General features: G+C 43.2%; 1 protein-coding gene across 6 annotated transcripts in view; it reads right to left on the bottom strand.

Annotated features, from left to right (window-relative positions):
- The window catches only part of FAM114A1 (family with sequence similarity 114 member A1), a 106,797-nt gene extending 83,210 nt beyond the window's left edge, over positions 1-23,587 (bottom strand). For 2 of the 6 annotated variants that reach the window (XM_063619820.1, XM_055246030.2), the window contains exons 1-3: positions 23,480-23,587; positions 12,694-13,049; positions 3,210-3,297 (exon numbers count right to left, since the gene is read on the bottom strand). In XM_063619820.1, the coding sequence (XP_063475890.1) occupies positions 3,210-3,297; positions 12,694-13,041 (436 nt within the window). In that variant the 5' untranslated portion in view covers positions 13,042-13,049; positions 23,480-23,587. The remainder of the gene's footprint in view (positions 1-3,209; positions 3,298-12,693; positions 13,050-23,479) is intronic. The other 4 variants (XM_063619821.1, XM_063619822.1, XM_055246032.2 and 1 more) reach the window with 3 other exon arrangements.
- Between the last annotated feature and the right edge of the window lie 224 nt (positions 23,588-23,811).

Here is a 23,811-nt window from a genome sequence, read left to right as displayed (position 1 = left end):
GGGATTGAGAGAGACAAGCGAAGAACAACTTCCATTATCTACAAGCATAGTGTCAACCCCAGGGCCATGCTGCCTCAGGCAAACGTGAGCCTCAGATGAGAATACAGCTGGCTGCCACCCTGATTTCAGCCTGTTAAGACACCGAGCAGCTGTCCCATACCTGAACTCTTGACCCATGGAAACTGTAAAATAATGAATGCATGTTGTTTTCAGCCTTCAACTTTGTGGTAATTCCTTACACAGCAACAGAAACTAATACAAGAGGGTATACTGAACTTCATTCTGATATTGCATGAGGAAGGTGCAAATGTCATACACTCTCAGAGAAACCACGTGTTTACTCACCCTAGAAGAAAAGTGGCAAGTTTTTCCATCCACGGACTGACAGCTCGCCCATTGAATTTACTATCCAGCATCTTCTTAGGTGTCCTGTTGTAATCTGATCTTTGCACACGTGCAGCTTTGGTTCCAGTGGACTGTGCTCCAAGACCTCTAGGTTTTGTTACTTGGTTCAAATATAACCAGTAGATAGTGCTGACATTACTACATAAAAAGCAGGATATTATTTTTCATGGCACAGTGATCATATGACTGGCACAATGATCATGATGGCCTACAAGAATTTACCTCTCTAGGCTCTTCTGGATCAATTACTACTCAGAGCCAGATGAGAACCATCAGAATTTATAAATTGTTGTGAGGGTAACAAGATGCACTATTTATTATCTGCTTGGTGGCTCACACACAGAGAAACTTTAAGAGCACCCCCAAACACAAGCACAGGCCGCAGATGAAGACAATGACGTTAGATCAAGTCAAAAGGGACCTGGCGTGAAAAGTCACACCCTGCTTTTTTTTTTTTTTTTTTGAGACACACTCTCGTTCTGTTGCCCAGGCTGGAGTGCAGGGGTGCAATCATTGCTCACTGCAACATCCGCCTCCTAGGTTCAAGCAATTCTCCTGCCTCAGCCTCCCGTGTAGCTGGGACTACAGGCACCCACCACCACGTCCAGCTAATTTTTGTATTTTTAGTAGAGACGGGTTTTCACCATGTTGGCCAGGCTGGTCTCAAACTCCTTACCTCAAATGATCCATCCACCTTGGCCTCCCAAAGTGCCGGGATTGCCTGCTTGAGCCACCACACCTCGCCACATCCCACTTTTTAAGCAGTAAAGTCAGCGCCATCTACCAGTTACATGTGAACCAGGTAACAAAACCCAGAGGCCTTGGAGCATCATCCACTGGAACCAAAGCTGCATGTATACAAAGGTCAGATAACAGCAAGACACCGAAGAAGGTGCTGGATAGTAAATTCAATGGGAGAGCTGTCAGTCCATGGACAGAAAACCTTGGAAGGATCCAACAGAGCCCAAAGTCAAATGAGGTACAGACACTGAAAGAGAAACAACAGCAAATGGTCTGACCAACCAGGGCTAGAGCAGTTACAGGGAGACGCACCTTTAAGTGTGCACAGAGAGCACCTATAGCTGCTACCACAGGGCAGATGATTTCTGTATTTACTGTGGCAGGAACTTATATTTAAAAGTTTAATGAAAGAGTAAGTCCTCCATCTATAATAGAACCCTCAAAGCACCAAATTCATTATAAACCAGAGTGGTTTTGGATGCCATTAAAACTGGAAACATCCAGGACACATGACTGTTTTATGATATAAACCACGAGAAGAGCTGTATAATTTTAGTGACCATATTATTTACTTTTTCATGACTTATTCCAATTAAAACAATCTTTTAGAACCTCCTTTTTAGTTTTTGGCTTAGAAAGCATGTCACTTCAAAGTGCCACCAGTGGCAAGATCCTTTTGATAGCCACTAAAAGTTCAAACATTTTTCCAAGGACAGAGGATGCCTGCAGGTGCTTGTCCTCACCCGTGTGAAGAGATACCATCCTGTTCAGAAAACAAAACAGGCGCCTCTACTTGAATTTAGTTAATTTCGTCATCTGCATATGTGGTACTCAAGGCATACCCATCCCCTTAATAAGCAATAGAGAAAATCTTCTCTCTAGGCTCTTACCAGAGAGGTCAACATTTATTTGGCCACTGCTACTTCTTCCCAGAGCCTTCCTGAGCAAACTGATATTTGACAGAGATGGAATTAGAGGAATGCAATCTATCCATTCTTCCAGGCAGCCTAAGCTCTATCAAGTTAGATATCTGGCCCTTAACACTGTGGTCATGGTCCACTGGGGTGGGGCAAAAGGCCTGAAGACCTTCCTGGTTTTAGGACTAACAGTGAAGTGGACCAATTCATGGCCCATCTCAAGGTCCTCATGGCCATGGACTGCACCTTAGAATACCTGAAGTGGATGATGTGAAAACTCTGTTACCTGTGGCTTCCCCTGTCTTCTCCTTGCCTTCCACCTTCAAGATGAAATGCCTTTGCTAAATTATCTTAGACATATTGATGTTATACCTTCAGTTCCCATGAAGAGAGAATATAAGAAATGGTAACATGAAGAATATCTTGACAAATTTGCACTCAGGAAGACACTACACTGTCCATCATATTTTCTCTTTGTATAAGAACAAATACAGGAAATTTCTTTAAAAATTTAAAACCAGAAAGATATATTTATTTAAATTAAAATTTTGTTTTCAAAGAGAAATAAATAGTGTACTGGCAGACAAGAAGCTCAGAGTTGAGGTCAATACTCAATTACAAAAACTCTATTAGCCATGGGATATATAAAATATATATCTTCCCTTCCAGCACTTTGTTTTCTACTTATATTTTAATATCCTGCTAATGAAATGCCTTTTATCAAGATATCTCAAATCCTTTTTGGGAGTAGATGAGTTGTGCATTAAAAAAATTCAAGTGGGATGATAAACACGAAGCTTTAAGAATATATTATACTTTAAAAAACCATATAACATAGTGGCTAAAAGCCATACTACTTGGTTTTTAAATTGCAACCCAGACATTCCTGACTTTGGTCAAGGTCTTAGTCTCTCTCTGATTAACTTCCTTATCTGTAAAGTGCAGCAAACAACAGTTCCTCCATATAGGGTTATTTTGAGGAACAAAGGTATTGGAGGAATAAATGAAGCACTTAGAAGAGTAAGCGCCAAACATGGTTTGCTCACGGGCTAATGTTAAACTCTATTAGTATATGGTACAATCAAAACGTCCTATCCTATTAGGCTGTGGGACTTTGTCTATTCCAGTGCAACATACAATGCTTACCTACTGTGGCAGATGCTGATGACAGCAGAGATTTGCCCCAGGATCCCCAGCCTGCCCATCCTCCTCCACTTGGAGGGGAATCCACAGCCTGGAAAAAAACAGATTAGCCACAGGTCAGAAATTCAGTATATCTCTGAATGAAAAAACACCTATTGGTTTGAAACAAAGAGGAGGTTTGGAAAAGAATCGCCAACAACCGTATCTAATTGGCTTATAGTTTATAAAGGTCATAAAAGAATATCCCAACCCACACTGCAATGTGTACTTTGGAACCAAATTGATTAGTGCTCATGTTGGCTTCTGAAGGCTTGGTTTGAAGTGAGAAGGGAGTTTGATATTAACTGAGCCTCGATTCTCTCTTATTATTTAGAAGACAGGGAAAAGGCTGCATGGGAAAAAGATGTGCATGAGGGCACAAGAGTGATTTGAAAAAGTTCAAAATGACCTGGACCCAGGCAATTCTTACAGGGCCTTAAAAAATGTGCTCTTCAAGGTAGAGTTAACTTTTAAACTCTGGGGCAGTAGGCAGGTGCTTTGGCATGGATGATGAGCAAAGTGTCTAAAAAGCATCAATACACCTGGAGATGGATGGGCAGCAGTGACAGGAAGGCTTGCAAAGTAGAAACCTTTGATTCAAGGTGCCCTGCTTCACTCATGGTGACTCCTATAACACAGGGATAAGACTGTCCCTGACCTCAGTGGATTCCAATTCGTTTGCCTAGGTTTCTGGAATTGGAACTGAGAGATTGTGGTTCAGTGTGAACTGTGTGCATGAACAGAAGTTGAAAACTCAGGCTATGTGGGTGACCATGTTATACCCACCACACAGACTAAGAATTAACAGAAGGCAGAGTGAGCAGAATGGAGATTGGCTTAGAAATGCTGTTTGGATTCCTGACAGCTTCTCAGTCCCTGGTTTCTGTCCCGCCGAAGGCCCTGATGCTTTCTGATCTTTGGGTTCTATGGGATTCTCTCATATTCTTGTTCATTTTTTTTAATGTTTTGTTCACTGATATACTCCCAGAGCTTAGAAGAGTGCTTGGAATATAATGAAGGCTTAATAAATATTTGTTGAATAAATGGCTGAAATGCATCCATTTTCTCAGGTATGCATGTTTCTGTTACTTGTAACCAATGAGTCCTGACTCAAGTAGGGAACCACAGCTTTCTCTTTCTATCTGGGAACACATTCTAGAAAACAAGGCAAGAATAAATATTCTATGAGTTACCTATATGGAGAATCATAGCTCTCTTTTACTCAAGAGAGAAGAAGGAAGGAACGAAGGAAGGAGGAAAGAAGGAAGGAAGGGCAGAAAGAAAGTAAGGAGGCAGTGGAAAATTCAAACAGCGTTTGTAGATTCCATAACTTTTGAGTCACAGCTGGTCCATTAGTCATCCCCAACTCCCGACTCCCTTGCTGTTTTCTTTTTTCTTTTCCTTTTTTTTTTTTTTTTTTTTTTTTTTTGAGATGGAGTCTTGCTCTGTCGCCAGGCTGGAGTGCAGTGGTGTGATCTCAGCTCACTGCAAACTCCACCTCCTGGGTTCACGCCATTCTCCTGCCTCAGCCTCCCGAGTAGCTGAGACTACAGTCGCGCAACACCATGCCGGGCTGATTTTTTCTATTTTAGTAGAGACGAAGTTTCACCATATTGGCCAGGATGGTCTCAATCCCTTGACTTCATGATCTGCCCGCCTCAGCCTCCCAAAGTGCTGGGAATACAGCCATGAGCCACCATGCCCGGCCTCCCTTGCTGTTTTCTACCCTTGCAGATAAGGATGGCCATATGAAACAGTTTTCAACCAATGAGATATAGAAATGGAAAAGTTTTTGCTTTCATGATACATGATAGTTACAGCGAGTGCCCACTCTTTCCCCTTCTCTTTTTCCTGCCCTGAATGTGGACATGAAGCTTCAAATTGAAGCAGTCATTTTTGCTGCCACAAGGGAAAGGCCAAGGAGTCACAGTCACTGGTCCTGGCTCCACTGAGCTACTAAACTAACATAAGTAGCTGCCTATCTCCATTCTTTCTATCAAGTGAGAGAAAAAAATATCACTATTTTGTGAACTACTATATGTTGGATTATAGTTACTTCGACTCAAAAGCATTCCTAACTGATTCAAATGCCACCCATCAGTGTAGAGTACTGGTTAAGACTAAGCTATGGAAGTTAAATTGCTTGGGTTTGACTCCAGGCTCTACTGTTTTGGACAACAAGTTACTCAAGTTGTTTTAAGCCTTCATTTCCTCATTATAAAATGCAAAGAATAGTAGCATAAGTGCCATAAGTATAAGTACCAATAACCTCACCGGTTTGTGAAGATTAAAAGAAATAATTCATATAATGCTGCGAGCATAGTCCCTGGCATATAAGAAGTACTCCATAAGTGTGAGCTAGAAATAATGATATGAACAAACTATACTTTTAAGACTAAGAAGCAAAAAGCTTTGAAAGTTAGCTGTCATTTTTTTTTCTTTCTGTCTGGAAACAATGAGAAGCTTGTTAACATGAATGGAAATATTCATGACTCATCACTGCCTGCTTTCATTTTTGGTGTCTACATTGATTTACTTCACTTCAGCAATGGAATCCAGAGGCAATTTTACACCATTATGAAGACAGATGGAAGTCAGTGATTAATATCATTCTTTCACAGGACAAATCACTACCTATGATTAGGAAGAGTTAATACAATTAGAAGTGACAGCTTCTGACTCAAATTTATAATATTTATTATGTTCTGACAGTCGGTAATTGACTAGCAAATGGAAATAAATGTTAAATGAGTCTAGAACTTTTTGCTGTATAATAAGTGACTACTTCAATTGCTTTATTAATAAAGTCCTTTGACATTGAGCTGTGACTTCTTGATCAGCTATAAATATTTGTTATCAAATGGCAAATACTCGAATGACTAAATACACATATTTAATATTAAAAAGTTAAGCATGAATTATAAATATAGCTCATCACGAATATGGTCTCCACTTTAAATGGACTTAGTGTCACACAATTAGGAGACGCTACAACGGACAGCATGAAGCTGCTCAGATTGCCTATTACCAATAGAGGGATTTAAAAACTTTTTTCTCATCCTCCGTCCGTAACTCCCACCTCCTTCAGGTGGGACAACTTCACATCCTAATACATAGAGAAAAAAAAGCCATCAGATGAGAACTCTCTCAACTTCCCGCCTGCTCCCCATAACTCTTATAACAGCAAATTAGATTTGGCTTAGTCAAGAGGGATATTCAAAACTCAACTGGAGATCATTTAAACATCTAAACCTTTGTGTGGTCCAAAGAAAGAATGCAGGATTCTATCAAGTTCACAGTTCTTTTTTCTTCTTAGGAGACAGAGTCTCAATTTGTTGCCCAAGCTGGAGTGTGTGGTATGATAATAGCTCACTGCATCCTCCAGCTCCTGGGCTCAAGTGATCTTCCTGCCTCAGCCTTCCAAGTAGCTGAGATTACAGGCATGCATCACCACACTTAGTAATTTTTAAAAATTATTTTTTGTAGAGACAGGATCTCACTATGTTGCCCAGGCTGGTCTTGAACTCATGGCCTCAAGTGATGCTTCTATCTTGGCCTCCCAAAGTGCTAGGATTACGGGTGACTGCACCTGGCCCAAGTTCAATGTTCTTTAAATAGGAAAGACATTTTCACATCTGGTATCCCATTTAAAGGTCTTTATCATTAAATAGGAAATGCATTTATTTTAGGCTATCAAGTTTAAAGATATTATTAGACAGAAAAAAACAAAATCCCAGAACTCCATCAAACTCAAAGGCCTTTATCATTTAGATGGAAAACATATGTACCTATCTTAAAGATGAAGGAGCAACTTGGTTGTTCTATTTCCTTGAGCAGATCAAGAATCAGGTGCTGTGTATAACTTGCATCCAGGGATGTGTGCAATGAAACCTATGAGTTTTGTAACTCATAGGGTGATCTACACTTTTTAATTTTTGTAACTCATGACATAGCTACTCTAAAAAGAGGGTCAGTATGACAGTTGGGAGGATGAAAATTGCTCTGGAGTCTGAAACTCTTGTCAAAATATCTGATTGAAAATGGCCTCAGTTATTTCCAGCTAATTTTCTTCCTTGGTAAGTATGCATCATTCAACTTTGGGAAGATTAAAAATTAAATATAGAAAGGTTGAAAGCATCGAAGGTATGCTATTCATATTTTTGGGCATATTTGGTCTTTTCTGTACTACTAATATTGAAGGAATCTGACCTATTAGAGTGACAGTTTTTGAAAATCAATCAAAAATGAATAATTGAATTATTAGACTTCTGATTTGAAGCTGAAATCATCCCAAGTTTCTGCACATTATTAAGAGGTCTTTAAGTCAACTCTGTACATTTATTTTAGTAGCTTTATAACAATTATTAAGTACTTAGCAAGGTTTTGTATAAGTAGGTAACTCAGGTACTTAAAAAGGAAGTAGAATATATTATAAATGCAGTTTAAAGTATTTAAACGTGTTTAAGTTGGTAAAAAGGACCAAACCAAACATTAACCAAAAGTACCTTGAAAGTGACTGATTTTGCTAGACTTCTAAACAGTGAGATTTGTGAGATTCACGTGAAGCCTAAGGATTGGGTTTTTGAGTTTGTCATCTTCATAGATGGAACACGAATTGTTTAAACCCAATTAAACGTTTGAGTAGTTCTTTTTATGCACAAAATATACACAGGCCTACACCAAAAACCCATCTAAACACAAATCTAAGTACACTACCCTGCGATTCACAATTACTTCCTCCCTTTCATTATTATGGAAATGCACCTTCCTCTTAGGTACCATAGCACCTCCACCTCCACGTCTCCTGGCCTGGGTAGGTTGGTTTTACTCTCTCCTAGCTTTTCAGCCTTTTTCTATACAAGCTGCTTCCCTGTACGGGCTACATTCATTTTTTTTTTTTTTTTTTTTTTTTTTTTGAGACGGAGTCTCATTCTGTCTCCCAGGCTGGAGTGCAGTGGTGTGATCTTGGTTCACTGCAGCCAACAACTCCTGGGCTCAAGCGATTCTCCCGCCTCAGCCTTCTGAGTAGCTGGGATTACAGGCGCCCACCACCACGCCCGGCTAATTTTTGTATTTTTAGTGGAGACAGGGTTTCACCTTGTTGGCCAGGCTGGTCTTGAACTCCTGACCTCAAGTGATCTGCCGGCCTCGGCCTCCCAAAGTGCCGGAATTACAGGTGTGGTCCACTGTGCCCGGCCCAGGCTACATTTCTATACATGCTTTCTAGATAGGTTACATTTAATCATGCACGTGATTCCTCTATCTTAAAGCCAACAAATGAAAATCACAACATGCACAAAATGTTTCTTTCAAACTTATCTGGTGTCTGCTCCACATCTTTCTTCTTCGTCTCTTAAAAAAGGTGCTTATAGTGGCCGGGCACCATAGTTCACGCCTGTAATCCCAGCACTTTGGGAGGTCAAGGTGGGCAGATCACCTGAGGTCGGGAGTTCGAGACCAGCCTGCCAACAAGGTGAAACTCCGTCTCTACTAAAAATACAAAAATTAGCCAGGTGTGGTGGTGCATGCTGTAATCCCGGCTACTCGGGAGGCTGAGGCAGGAGAATCGTTTGAACCCAGGAGGCGGAGGTTGCAGTGAGCCGAGATCACGCCACTGCACTCCAGCCTGGGAGGCAGAGTGAGACTCTGTCTCCAAAAAAAAAAAAAAAGTGCGTGTCTTCTGTATTCACCTCCCTTGTCCCTCCTCCCTCCACAGCAAGACTCCTGTGCCACTACTTCATGAAATTGTTCTCATCAAGGTCAAGTGGCTTCCTGTTGTCAAAGCCATGGACTAATTTTAGTCTTTTTATTACTTACTTGACCTCTCGGTAGCATCCAAAGCTCACCCACTTTTACATCTGCCTTAGTGTTCTATTCTGATGGCCTATCTTCTGACTCTCACTTTTTTTCTTTTTTACCATCTTTTAGTATTATGATTTCAGTAATTTACATTAGAATTCTTCTACATGCATATTGTGACATTATGAGTGCTTCTCAAATTAACCTACAATCCAAGTGCTGTCAGCATTCCAATAAAATATGCACAGTCCAGGGTGGTCAGCCAGCATTCTAATCAGGAAAGCCATACTCTGGAGGCAGCTATTTATAAAGATTCTATTATCTGTATCTAGTAACATCTGATGCTTTACCAATTACCACACTGAATTGCAAGAATGGGTTTTAATTGGTAAACATGGTGGACTATTTACTAGCATTCTCAATATCTGAAAGGGGTTCTAGATGGTAAAAATAAAGGTATCAAGGAGCTGGCTTTGGTGGCTCACTCCTATAATCCCAGCACTTTGGGAGACCGAGGCAGGAGGATCACTTGAGGCCAGGAGTTCAAGACCAGCCTGGGCAACATGGCAAGACCTGGTCTCTACAGAAAAATTAAAAAATTAGCCAGGCGTGGTGGCATGCACATGTAGTCCTACCTACTTGGTAAGGTGAGGCAAGAGGATCACTTGAATGCAAGGCCAGTGTTTGCACTTCCATCCAGGTAATTCTGTGGTGCTCTGTTATTAGGAATTTCTCCCCTTTCCAAGGTCCTTGAAATGCTGTCAGTGTTGTGGCGGGTGGGGAAGGTGGAGTACCTGTTACCAACCAGCTCAATTTCTGTAGCATTCAGGAGGTATACAAGGTGTTTTCAAAGCAAGATCCATTCCATCTGACCAAAACATTTAAGGCAAATGTGGTAGAAGCATACTAATTTTTTTTTTTTTTTTTTTTTTGAGATGGAGTCTCGCTGTCACCCAGGCTGGAGTGCAGTGGCTCAATCTCAGCTCACTGCCTCAATCTCAGCTCACTGCAACCTTCGCCTTCCGGGTTCAAGAGATTCTCCTGCCTCAGCCTCCCAAGCAGCTGGGACTACAGGCATGCAACACCATGCCTGGCTAATTTTTGTGTTTTTAGTAGAGACAGGGTTTCACCATGTTGGCCAGGCTGGTCTTGAACTCCTGACCTCAAGTGATCCACCTGCCTTATCCTCCCAAAGTGCTGGGATTACAGGCATGAGCCACCGCGCTGGGCCTTACTGTGCTATCTTCATGAACAATCCTGTTATAATTATTATGTCTGAAATTGGAATGTATAATCTATCAACAGCATATGGATTTTGAATTAGTAGAGCTTGTATAATTTAAGTCATCTCAGGTGAGAATGGTGTGGCTAAGTTATATTTTTCTTACTGTACTAAGATATTTGTTAACAGTAGCACTTAGGATGAAAATTGGGAACCATAGCTCCCTACATGAGAAAGACAGTGTGGAGGCAAAGCAGGCTCTGGAGTCAGGAAGACTCTGCTCAAATCCTCACTCTGCCATTTCCTATTTGGGCTGATTCTTGACATAATCTGGTGGTCCATCTCTTCACCAATACCATGCAAACTGCCAAACCTGCAGCTTATTAATGTCCCACTTTTACTTCCTATGTGTTTTGTGGCTGTTGTTGCTATTGTTGTTGTTCTAAGATTAATGAATGAAAAAGTGTCCTAGTAGCCAAAAGAATGAAAGGGCTTGTCTCCAAATACTTTTGAAGTGTTATTGTAGCACCAAGCATTTTAGAGCTGGAATGATACTGAAGATCACCTACTCAAAGAATCATAAAAAGGACCTTGAAAATTCTTTAAGACTAAAGTAATTATTCTAAATCCTGGCCAAACATTAGAACCACTTGGGGTACTTTTAAAAATTGCTGATGTCCAAGCCCCATTCCTGAATCAGAATCCTTGGGGTTGGGACCCTAGCATCAATATTTTCTATTCTATTCTATTCCATTCTACTCTATTTTATTTTATTTATTTTTTGAGACACAGTTTCACTGTCATTGCCCAGGCTGGAGTGCAATGGTGCAATCTCGGCTCACTGCAGCCTTGACCACCTGGGTTCAGGTGATCCTCCTGCCTCTTCCTGAGTAGCAGGGACTATAGGTGCATGCCACCATGCCTGGCTAATTTTTTGTATTTTTCATAGAGACAGGGTTCGCCACGTTGCCCGGGCTTCAATATATTTTAAATCTCCTCCAGTGGTTGGTAACATTCAGCTAAAGTTGAGAACTTCTGGTCTAGGGGCTCTTAATTATTTAGGGCATCTATGGATGGCTTCAAAGGGTCAGCGACCTCTTGAAACTCATAAACAAAATTTTGTGTATGTTCACTCTATCTGATCCAAACTCCCAGCTGGTCCTCAAATCGCTTCCATAACATCCCTACAAAATGACTGTTCAGCTTTTGTTTAAACACTTCCAGTGAAGGGAAACACTTTGCCCCTGAGGAAGCCCATTGCAGACAGTTCTGAGGGTCAAACCCCTTGAGAAAAGTGGGTGGGAGGGAAGCCCAATCTTGAATACAAGAGTCATAAAACATTAGTCAGAAGGATGCATCAAGGTCTTCGTGTGAGAATTCTTCACTTCATAGAGGAAAAACCTGAAGTGTAGAGACATTAGTTCGTCTGGCCCAAGCTCATGGAGTAAATGATAGATTGGAGGGTGGACGCCCAGGGCCCCTAGTTCCCCGTTTAGTTCCTGTCCCTCATGTCATGCTGCAGAGTCACCTCAAGGGGGTGATCTATGGTGGCACACTTCAGGATGAACAGGGCTGGGCCTCGCTGAGGGAAGACCCCAATTCCTCTCTCCTGTACCGCCCTTCTAGAAGGCAGTCCATCCCAGACAGGATGAGGGGAGCAGCCTGTCTCCTCCTTTCATGTGGGGCATCTCCCACCCCTGCCCGGCCCCACGTGGCTGGAGGTGAAGGCTCCAGGAAAACCCTGCTGGGATAGTCTTCTTGGTGGCCCAGGTGCCAACAGGGAGATCTGGCTTATCTCATACCCTGAGAGATAGGTGCAGACACTGAAAGGAGAGAGGTGATGAGTGCATTCTGCCTCTGTTCCCCTGGAAGGTGGTGTGTGATGATAAAACAGTGATCTGAAGGCTGAAGATCTCCACCATGGACTTGTAAATATTCATCAAATTTTCAGTGATCTTAAAGAAACACTGACTTGTTTAGGGTGGAATCAGGCTTGTTAATTATCTGGAGTCACGATGTGTGATATTACAATGTTTTCCATTTACAACCAAGTAGCCCAGGACAAGCTACCGTCTCTGAGCCTGGTTGCCACAGGTATAAGCTGGAGTTAGTAATACCCAGGTTTGAACTGTTGGTGGAGTGAATTACATAACATATAAAGTGGCTAGCAGAGTGCCTGGCACACAGCTTGTGTCTGATAATTGGTGGCTGTTACTGTTAATAATACATTTATCAAAATGCAAATATTATGACAAATTATTTTCATATATGTCTAATCTCACTATACAACACATTTCTGATGACAGAGGGGATGTCACGGTACATTTTGAACTCCCAATTCCCACCCACAGAGCTTGGTGCTAGCTCTGCACATGGTAGATATAAGCAAGAACTTAGGCCGAAGTGAATTGAATGACCCATTCTTACCGGATAATTCTGTTCTTGCAGGGGTATTTCAGATCTGGGTTCTGTCTCAAGGCTGACGGAATCAATACACTCAGCAAGTGTATCCTCAGTCACGTCTCCATTGAGAGGGGGCTCCATGGCGTTGGCATCCTGAGGCTGCACAGGGGGCCCAATGGCAGCAGCCCCTGCACCCTGCACAGCTGCATTTTCATGCCCCTCCCCTCTGGGGTCAGCTGGTGTTGGCTCATGTGAAACTGCAGCTGAATCACAATGCACTTCTGCATCCTCAGGTAAAGAATCACTGTTAGGCATCTCAGTAACTTCTGCTTTGTCTCCAGTGGCTAAGGTGTCACCAGCATCATCAGACATTTTAGTATCTGTCAATACAATTACAAACACCTCATGCTTTCATCGAATTGTTAAGCTTCAATTCAAAGCCCTGGATAAATAAATCTGGTAGGGGCAAACTTTATTTTTTTTTTGAGATGGAGTTTCGCTCTTGTTGCCTAGGCTGGAGTGCAATGGCATCATCTCAGCTCACTGCAACCTCCGCCTCCCAGGTTTAAGCGATTCTCCTGCCTCAGCCTCCCCAGTAGCTGGGATTACAGGCATGTGCCACCACGCCTGGCTTATTTTGTGTTTTTAGTAGAAACGGGGTTTTTCCATGTTGGTCAGGCTGGTCTCCAACTCCCAACCTCAGGTGATCCACCCACCTTGGCCTCCCAAAGTGCTGGGATTACAGGCATGAGCCACCATGCCCGGCCAATTTTTTGTATTTTTAGTAGAGACGGGGTTTCATCATGTTAGCCAGGATGGTCTCGATCTCCTGACCTTGTGATCCGCCTGCCTCGGCCTCCCAAAGTGTTGGGATTACAGGCTTCAGCCACTGCGCCCGGCCTGGCAAACTTTTTTTTAACCAATACTCTATGTAACCTTGTGGTAGACTGAATAATGCAGGGGTCCCCAACCCTGCATTATTCCCTGTACCAGTCCATGGCCTGTTAGGAACCAAGCTGCACAGCAGTGGGTGAGTGACAGGTGAGTGAGCACAGCTTCCTCTGTATTTACAGCTGCTCCCCATCGCTCGCATTACCACCTGAACTCCGCCTCCTATCAGATCAGTGGCGGCATTAGATTCTCATAGGAGCATGAACCCTATCGTGAACTGCACGTGGGAGGGATCTAGGCTGTGCACTCCTTATGAGAATCTAATGCCTGATGATCTGCCTCCCATCATCACCAGGTGGGAGCATCTAGTTGCAGGGAAACAAGCTCAGGGCTCCCACTGATTCTACCTTGTGGTGAGTTGTATAATTATTTCATTATAAATTACAATGTAGTAACAATAGAAATAAAGTGCACAATAAATGTAATGTGCTTGAATCATTCCAAAACCATCTCCCCTGCACCCCTTTCCGCTGATCTGTGGGAAAATTGTCTTCCACAAAACCAGTTCCTGGTGCCATAAAGGTTGGGGATTGATGGAGTAATGAATGGCCCCCAAGATGACCATATCCCAATTCCTGGAACCTGTGAGTGTTACCTTACATAACAAAAGCAACCTTGCAGATGTAAGTTAAGGATCTTGAGATGAGGGGATTATTTTAGATCATCCGAGTTGGCCTTAAATGTGATCACAAATGGCCTTATCATACGGAGGCAGAGGGAGACTTGATCACAGAGGAAAAGGTGACGTGATGACAGAAGCAGAGGCTGGAGTGACGCACTTCGAAGATGAAGGAAGGGGCCCAAAGCCAAGGAATATGGGTGGCCACCAGAAGCTGAAAAGGGAAAAGAAACCACTCTCCCTTCAAAGACTCTAGAAGGAACCAGGCTGCCAGCAACTTGACCTTAGCCCATGGACACTGATTTCAGACTTCTGACCTCCAGAACTCCAAGAGAATAAGTCTGTGTTGGCAAAAGCCACAAAGTTAGTTGTAATTTGTCACAGCACTGATAGGAAGCTAACACAAACCTACAGGGCTATCTTTAAACTTTCCTGGAGCTCTTACTTGGCATGAAGGACTATGCCTACGGGAACTAAGAGTATTACCTGTATCTTTAAAATTATTGACTCTGGCTTTATTAGTTATATTTGTAGCAATAATGAGAACAAGCATAGGAAGGCAGGGTGCAATGGCTCACACCTGTAATCCCAGCACTTTGGTAGGCTGAGGTGGGTGAATCACATGAGGCCAGGAGTTCAAGACCAGCCAAGGCCAACATGGTGAAACCCCGTCTCTACTAAAAATACAAAAATTAGCTGGGCATGGTGGCATGCACCTGTAGTCCCAGCTACTTAGGAGGCTGACGCACAATAATTGCTTGAAGCTGGGGGGTGGAGGTTGCAGTGAGCTGAGATCGTGTCACTGCACTCCAGCCTGGGTGACAAAGCGAGACTGTCTCAAAAAAAAAAAAAAAAGAGTAAGTCTAGAAAATACCTGAGCACTTATCAAAAAACTACTTGCCATTTAGCTTTGCAACATCTTTGTCAGAAATTCACAGTGAGAAACAAACCTATATATACACAGTATTCCTTGTTGGGGACCAGCTGATGAAGGCCTAAACAATGGTTTAGTCAAGGATAAACTTGAAAGGTAAGAAGTGAGGTAGAAACCAAGTAAGGAATGTAGCCATTAAAGCAGAAAACTCTTTTAAAGCTTACAAATTATTGATAATCATGTAAAGCAGCACTATTCAATGGAACTTTTGGTGGCGATAAAAATGTTCTGTCTCAACAAACTAAGCATTGAAGGAACATATCTCAAAGTAATAAGAGCCTTTTATGACAAACCCACAGCTAACACCATACTGAAGGGGCAAACCTGGAAGCATTCCCCTTAGGAACCAGAACAAGACAAGGATACCCGCTCTTACTACTTCTATTCAACACAGTAGTGGAAATCCTAGCCAGAGCAATCAGGCAAGAGAACGAAATAAAACAGGAAGAGAGAAAGACAAACTATCTTTGCAGATGATATGATTTACACCTAGAAAATCCCATAGTCTCTGCCCAAAGGCTCCTAGATCTGATAAACAACTTCAGCAAAACTTCAAGATACAAAATCAATGTACAAAAATCAGTAGCATTTCTATACACCAATAATGTCCAAGCTGAGGGCCAAATCAAGAATGCAATTCCACTTACAATAGCTACAAAAAAAACCAGAATACGTAGGAATACGGCTAACCAGGGAGATGAAAGAGCTCCACAACGAGAATTACAAAACAGTGCTCAAAGAAATCAGAGATGACACAAATGGAAAAACTTTCCATGCTCATGGTTAGGAAGAATCATTATTGTTAAAATGGCCATACTACCCAAAGCAATGTACAGATTCAGTGCTATTCTTTTCAAACTACCAGTGATGTTTTTCATAGAATTAGAAAAAAATATTCTAAAATTCATGTGGAACCAAAAAAGAGCCCAAATAGCCAAAGCATTCCTAAGCAAAAAGAACAAAGCTGGAGGCATCACACTACCCAACTTCAAACTATACTACAAGGTTATAGTAAGCAAAACACCACCGTACTGGCACAAAAATAAAACACATAAGCCAACAGAACAGAATAGAGAACTCTGAAATAAAGCCACACACCTAAACCATCTGATCTTTGACAAAGCCAACAATGACAAACAATGGGGAATGGACTCCCTATTCAATAAATTGTGCTGGGATAACTGGCCAGCCGTATGCAGGAGATTGAAACTGTTCCCCTTCCTTACGCCATATACAAAAATAAACTCAAGATGGACTAAAGACTTTAATGTAAAACCCAAAACTATAAAAACTCTAGAAGAAAACCTAGGACCCTAGGAAACACTATCCTGGATATCGGCCCTGGCAAAGATTTCATGACAAAGACTCCAAAAGCAATTGCAACAAAAACAAAAATTGACAAGTGGGAGCTAATTAAACAAAAGAGTTCCTCCACAGCAAAAGAAACTATCAACAGAATAAATAGACAACCTACATAATGGCAGAAAATATTTGCAACTATGCATGTGACAAAGGTCTAATATCCAGAATCTGCAAGGAACTTAAATCAACAAGCAAAAAACAAAACAAAACAAAACAAAATAAAAACCATTAAAAAATGGGCAAATGACATAAACAGGTATTCTCAAAAGAAAACATACAGGTGGCCAACAAGCATATGAAAAAATGCGTAACACCACTAATCATTAGAGAAATGCAAATAAAAACCATAATGAGATACCATCTCACACACAGATTTTCCCAATAACTCAGAGCTGTCATTTACCACGCTTTCACCCTCTCAAGAATATATAGTATCAACAGCTATCATTTATTGAGTGCTTACTGTATCCATGCTCTTTAAATGTATTATCTCCTGTGAGTTGAATGTTATCAGCTCCATTTTACAGACGAGGAAACTGAAGGTCAGAAGTCACACTTTTAGTAAATTGTACATTTGAAATTTGAACCCATGTCTGACTTTGAGACTGAACCACATCAGAGCCCTATCAGCAATGCCATCTGCCTCTTTTCTTACATTCAGTCAGTGGCCAAATCCTAGAGGCTCTTTATTGAGAATCTATCTGCATTCTTTTACTCCTATTCTCACGGCAAGGTCCTCATTATGGTTCAGGATGACTATTTCAGTATTGGGTTCCCCTGTTCACTGCAGCTCTTCCCCTTACTTCCCATCCTTCACCTCACGGCTCTAATTACACGGCTCTCCTGCTCACACATCCTCAGGAGCTCCCCCTTCCTCTCCCTCCTGAGATGAGGCCGCATGCTTCAGCTGGTATCCAGGGACCTCTGTGCTCTGATCCCACCAGGCTTACCTCCCACGATTTCCTACAAAACCTTAAGTGAGACAGTATAAATATCTGTGCAATGCCTGGCACATCCACAAGAGACCCTCGGGGGCTGTTGGTTCCATATGTTGTTCTTTTGCACATTGAAGGCCCAGTTAAAATGACTGCCTCCTCCATTCTTCATTCCTCCAGGTTGAACATTTTCCTTCTGAACCCTTCTGAGGGCATTTTGTGTTTATCTTACTTTAGAAAGTTAAAGTCCTCTTTGATTAGAGTTGCTTCAGTTTTTCCTATGATTTGTAAATTCTATAGAGACAAAGACCTTCCTTGTTTTGTATTCATATTCTACATAGTACTTGGCATGGCTTCCTGTGCATCATAGGAAGCTCAACAAATATGCCTGTTGAGTTAGATTAATATTTGTGTACAGACACTCAGGAGCTCTCTTACAGCAGATGGTTCCAAATGACTTGACATTTCCATATTGTCTTTCTTTTTTTCCTTCACCTCCCAGTTAATTGAGTTAGAATGTATTTGTATAAGCAAAAATATCTGCCAGACCTTGAATTCAGTGATAATATTCCTGTAAACAAGTCTGCATGTAAGAATGGCAACGAATGCAAACTTCCCTCGAGCTGGTATACAAAGTTTAGGATATTCAAGGTTGGCCATGGGCTGTCAAGGAGCTGGGTTCAAGCCTAGATGAAATAGTAAAGAATGATAGAAACCCACTGTATAGAGAAGGGGTAGTATTGTGGGTGGTTTATGGGAGGTGAGTAGAATTGATGGGGGCTGCTAAAAAGGCTGTTGTCATTTGGAAGTTTACAAAATCTTTGTGAAAACCCCTCTCTGAATCAGGGCTAGCCTAGGACAGGGTGTTGGCAAACCACAGTCTGCTGGCCAAATCTTGTCCTCTGCCTGTTTTGGTAAACACAGTTTTATTGGACCAGAGATACACCCTTTGTTTACATATGGGACCGTCATGGTTTCTCTGGCACTACAATAGCGGAGTTGAGTCATTGCAACACAGGCCATATGGGCTGCAAAGTCACAAAGCCTAAAATATTTACTATCTGGCCTGTTTCCGAGAATGTCTGCTTACCCATGGCCTAGGACTTTGCTTGATCGCCATGGCCTAAAGATTTCCCTGTCTTAATTTATTATCCTCACATGAGTCGTATGGACACAACAACGAGGAGAATGGTTCGTGAATAAATGATACCTTGCCATAACTTTTATTCTCATTTTTTAAAATCAGTAGATGGTAGACATTGTCTGATCTTTTTATTTCTTTGTAAGGTAAATTGAAAATCCTTATTATTAATCTGGATTATTAAGAAGTCCCAAACTATTTCACTTCTCTATAAGCAGGAACATCAGAGTAAATCCGGCTGGGATAAACACTTATGGGTAAATAAAAACCATTATGGATGCCTGAGTGTACAAGCCTTGTCCTCGTGTGTTGTCATCTTGTTCATGAAGTATTCTAAAATAGTTCAGCATATACTATGTGACACGTGCATGTTACTTAGTTTTAATTTATGCCCTAAGGGTGACATCTAAAGTGCCTTATTCAGGAATATACTATCCAGGGGTCTTTAGTAAGCACTTAAAAATCTGTAATGAGGTGTCCACCTCTTTTTAGAGGGTTCTTCTACCATCTTCTCTGATGGGCACTCCAGGGTATGCTAATTAGCATAAGGGATATGAGAAATAATTTTTCACTGGTGACATGAAAGATGCCTCAGATATGTGGATTGGCAAGAAATAACGTACAGGTGCTTTCTCTGCTTCTATACCCAAGACATGAGATTGCACTGAATCCAGCAGCTGACTTACCCTTTGGAGTAGGGTTCTTCTAGGTTCTCTAGCTGAATACAGGACTCCAAAGCCTGAAGGTGACTAGAAGATTAGCTGAGTTCTGCCTCTAGAACACAGGCCTAAAAGGACAGTGAGCTAGGACTTCCTTGAGCTTATAAGAACAGACTGGTTAACTAAGCCTATTTGCTAATACATGTGTGGGTTTATGGCAGAATTCCATCAGTGAACTTGGATTCATGGTAATTTAGCTCTTGGTAGGGAAGTTGCAGAGGAGGAAACCTATAGCCCTTACCTATCTCTGATGGCCAAATTACCTTAGGTCAGTTTACCCCAACTGTAGAAAAAGTGCTGCAATAAAACTCTTCTCTGTGGCTGCTCTGCATTCAACCAACACAAACCATCTCTTCAGAAATACCCCAGAAACTCAATTGTAAGATGTTAAAAGGGCTTTGTTAAAAAATATTTATGGATTATTGTCAAAAAAATTTATGGATTATTATTTAAAATATTTATAGATTATTGTTTAAAATATTTATGGATAATTTATAAATTTTAGTAATACTAGATCTTTACATCTGTTAAATTTAAGAATGGTCATCAGTCAGGCACAGTGGCTCACATCCCAGCACTTTGGGAGGCCAAGGCCGGCGGATCACTTGAGGCCAGGAGTTCCAGACCAGCCTACCCAGCAGAGTGAAATCCCGTCTCTACTAAAAATACAAAAAAATTAGCTGGGCATGGTGGCACGTGCCTGTAATCCCAGCTACTCTGGAGGCTGAGGCATGAGAGTTGCTTGAACCTGGGAGGCAGAGGCTGCAGTGAGTCAAGATCATGCCACTGCACTCTAGCCTGGGTGACAGAGTGAGACCCTGTCTCAAAATAAATAAATAAATAAATAAATAAATAAATAAATAAATAAATAAATAATAAAGCCATGCAAGATCAGCCCTAATTCAATTTCTAATTGTAAAAAAAAAAAAGTGTCACGCAAGATCAGCCCTATTTCAATTTCTGATTGTGTGTATCTCTAATCCATATTTATCTCTACTTGTCACAGGTCTAATTTTCCCCAAATCAAAATGAAAAAACATTTATTTTTTGTTTGGTTGTTCTGGTAGACCTTTATCGACTGTGGATGCTATCATGATGGGGGAAATGTAATCATTTTTCAGACTGTACCCTTTTGTATGAAACCACTAGAAACTGTGTGTTTGAAATACACAACTCTTTCTGAGCAGGGGCTGCTGGAGTCCACCAGGATTATAGTTGTGACAAGCACTGTGTTTTCTGGGACGGTTTCCATCTCCGTCTGGGTGTTCCATAAGCCAGACCTAGAAACCTTTCCTGATTTATGGTTAGGAACATTGATCACTGTAGCCATGTCTCGTGGACTGGAGGCTAGGGAGACTCAACCCACAGCAACAAGGAGGCTGCTTCAGGAAACTCTAAGGAGAGGAAGGGTGGCATATAAAGAAGTCTTTGTGTGCTGGGAATAAGTTAGTTTTTCATGAGTAAATTCATTCATCACCTAAAATGCTCCCAGAACAATGCAAGGTATTGAAGCAGCAACATCACAGCTCCAAAAATAAGTATAAAACAGAAGACATGGTCACTATCCTTCAGAAATGAATCATCTGTTTGAGGAGCTAACACAAAACAGTTGAAAAGTGATGCAAAACAGCACAGCAAATCAAGGACAGATGTGCCTGAACTACACTGACCCTGTGCAAGGGAGAACCTTGAAAGTGTCTTTGATGTGGTGATTCAGGCCTGGTGGGATGAGAGCATGTGCAAATGTCCAAGCATCAGGGATGGACTCTAGTGATTCAGGACAGGTGTCTGAGAGGCCAGGACACGAGGCTGCGTGGAGGAATAATGAGAGGTGGGAGCGATGGTATTCTGAGGTGGAAAGAGTTGTGCCCTGCAGGCGTCAAGGGATGTGGCCTCTCGTCCCAGTATCCCTTTGTGGGCACACAACTTGCTCATCCTCGCTGCGCTTACACCTGCTCCTCTGTAAAGCTAGGATGGGCAAGCTGATCTGAATGCTTTTTTTCCAAACCCCACCTGCAGTACTGGGGCAAGTCTGTGATGACAGAGAAAAATGAGGACAAGATCGCAAGTTTTTCATATATCTAAATTTATTAAATGTAAAGGACTGCCTTCATCTTTCAAGTTTATTTAGCCTTTGTGCTTTTTCTTGGTATTAAAATGTCTTTCATTTTATGAAATAGTAGTGACAGTGGATGGATTTTTTTTAAAAAAATGGCCTGACTTGGCAGCATAAAAATTTGGTTATCATGATATCCTGCGTGAGGTCATCTCCCCCAGTTAAAAAAAAAAAGTGCCGGTCAGCGAAGGACCAGGAATAAAAACTCTGGATGAGAGGCTCTTAATGAGGTTGTAGCAGTTCGTATGAGTTTGTATAAAGCTTGACAAGTCTATGTACCCAGGCCCCAGCCTATTCTCTGTGTGGCTGCCAGGCATTTTTGGACCTATTTGCTCCCCTGTTTAAAAACCATTAGGTGTAAATAGCTTCACACTTCCTGTCACAATCCAGCTCCAATCTCTCTCCACCTCTTGCAACTCTCAGTACCCTCCACTCCTGCCTCACCAGTCTTTTCTCCATTCCCCATAACTCTTCACATCTCCCTGCCTTTGCTTACGCAAGTTCCTCTGTCCCGGTGCTGCCCTTCCTCCAGCTGCCCGGCAAACTCCTATTCCTCTAGACACCCAATGTCTAATGTTACCTTTCCTTCTGAATTTTTCCTTAATCTGCCCCACTCCTTCCAATGAAATAACTGCTACCTCTTCTATGTTTTTGGCACTTTGCACAGATTTCTATTCCATGTATTTACTTCTGCATTCTGTCTTCCAAGACTGTGACCAACAGCACCTAGGTTGGTTTCTGTCCCTCAGATAGTTACTGAATTGAAATACATAGTGTTTGATATTAATAAAAGAGAAATCATGTTTGATGTAAGCCTAGTCAAATAAAGAAAGACAATACTTTTATGGTCTGAATCGCTCAGATTCAAGAAGGCCCCCTCCGACCCTCAAATTCCTTCTGCACTGTCTCACTTGTGCCTCAAATCCATCCCTAACGTCTCATTCCTTCACTTAAAGGTTACAACGTAAGAAGTTTATCAGATTATTTCCCAAGCTCAGGCTTGATGGAAGAAAGGAGGGCGGGGACGCAGGCATATGGGTGGGGTAGGGCAGGAGCCACTAGGCTGCAGAGAGGGCAAAAAGAGGCTCTGAGGATAGAGCCTGTCTCGTTCTCAGTTGTCAGAGGTTGGCTGAGGTCACAGGGAGTTCAGAGGACACTGATTTAAAAAGCCACCTGCCTGTGTCCTTCAAGATGTTTAGGATAGGAACTGATGGGATCAGTAGGGCATAGGTAATGCCCTCACAGCCCACAGAGAGATGTCTTCCTACTTAGGAAAACGCAGTGACGTTCAGGCGCCTGGTCTGAGGTGCCTGGAAATACTCACCGGATGGCAGAGGCGAGGGCTAGCCGACCGGGTGGAGGGGGCCTGGGGATCTGGGGTAGGGAGTGGGACCCATCCCAGGGGCTGCGAATGGAGGCGGTGCCTGCTTAGAGTGTTGGCTGGACTGGAAGAGCAGGGCGTGGGTCGGCTGCTGGGGGAGGGGTAAGTCGAGGGGAGAGGGGAGGTCAAGGCCTGAGCTCCCTGTGCCAAGGCCGAGGGCAGGCGCACCCCGGGACGAGGCCTCTGTCTTACAGGGACCTGCTCCCTTCGTGCCCGGGCTAGGGGACTCTGCAGCCCGCCTGTGACTCGGCCCCGAGCCACTGGGGGCACTTTTCCAGACTTGCTTGGTGCCAGGACTGGATACTTTGGGAGGTCCAGGCAGGCTCCGCGGAGGTTCACGCCGACCGAGGGAGCAGACACTGAGTATGGGCGTGTGGGTGTGTGCATGAGCGTGGACCTGGAGCGACACACACTCACACACACACACTCACACGCCCGCACCCACGCAGGGCCCTCGGCCGCGCCGCCCCAGACCCTCACCCCAGAGCCGGGTCCTCCCAGACCACGGCTGCTCACTAACGCAGAGGGCAGGATTCGTGGGTCCCGGACGAGGCGCCACGGTATGGTGTTCCCACCACCCCCGGGCGGCCGCCCCCGCGCTCGCCCGCCCCCCAGGGAAGGGGATTGGGGACCCGGTGCCCGGGGCTCTTACCGCTCAGGCGGCCGAGTACGCGCGGGAGTGCCCGGCGGGTCCCGCCCCGCCACGTCTGCAGGGCCGGCGGGGACGCGGCCGGAGGGCGGGCGGCTGGAGAGGGGGCCCCGCCCTGCCTGCGCCCCGCCCCACGGGGAGCGCCGCGGGGACGCCCGGCCAGCCCCACGCTGCGAGGGCCGGGCCCGCGCTGGGCGAGCCTCCTGGAAACTTGGCTTGTCCCACCCCTGTGCCAGCGCAGAGAGCCAGAGCGCGCCCCATGTCCAGCCCAGGGCGGGTGGGTCTCGGGGTTCGCCAGATCCCTTTCCTTTCCTTAAAAGCGCTTGGAAAAGCCC

The sequence above is a fragment of the Symphalangus syndactylus genome, chromosome 16 (genome assembly GCF_028878055.3).
Source record: "Symphalangus syndactylus isolate Jambi chromosome 16, NHGRI_mSymSyn1-v2.1_pri, whole genome shotgun sequence".
NCBI lineage: Eukaryota > Metazoa > Chordata > Mammalia > Primates > Hylobatidae > Symphalangus > Symphalangus syndactylus.
The sequence above is the reverse complement of the archived record's forward strand: the minus strand, read 5'-3'. Positions and strand labels throughout refer to the sequence as shown.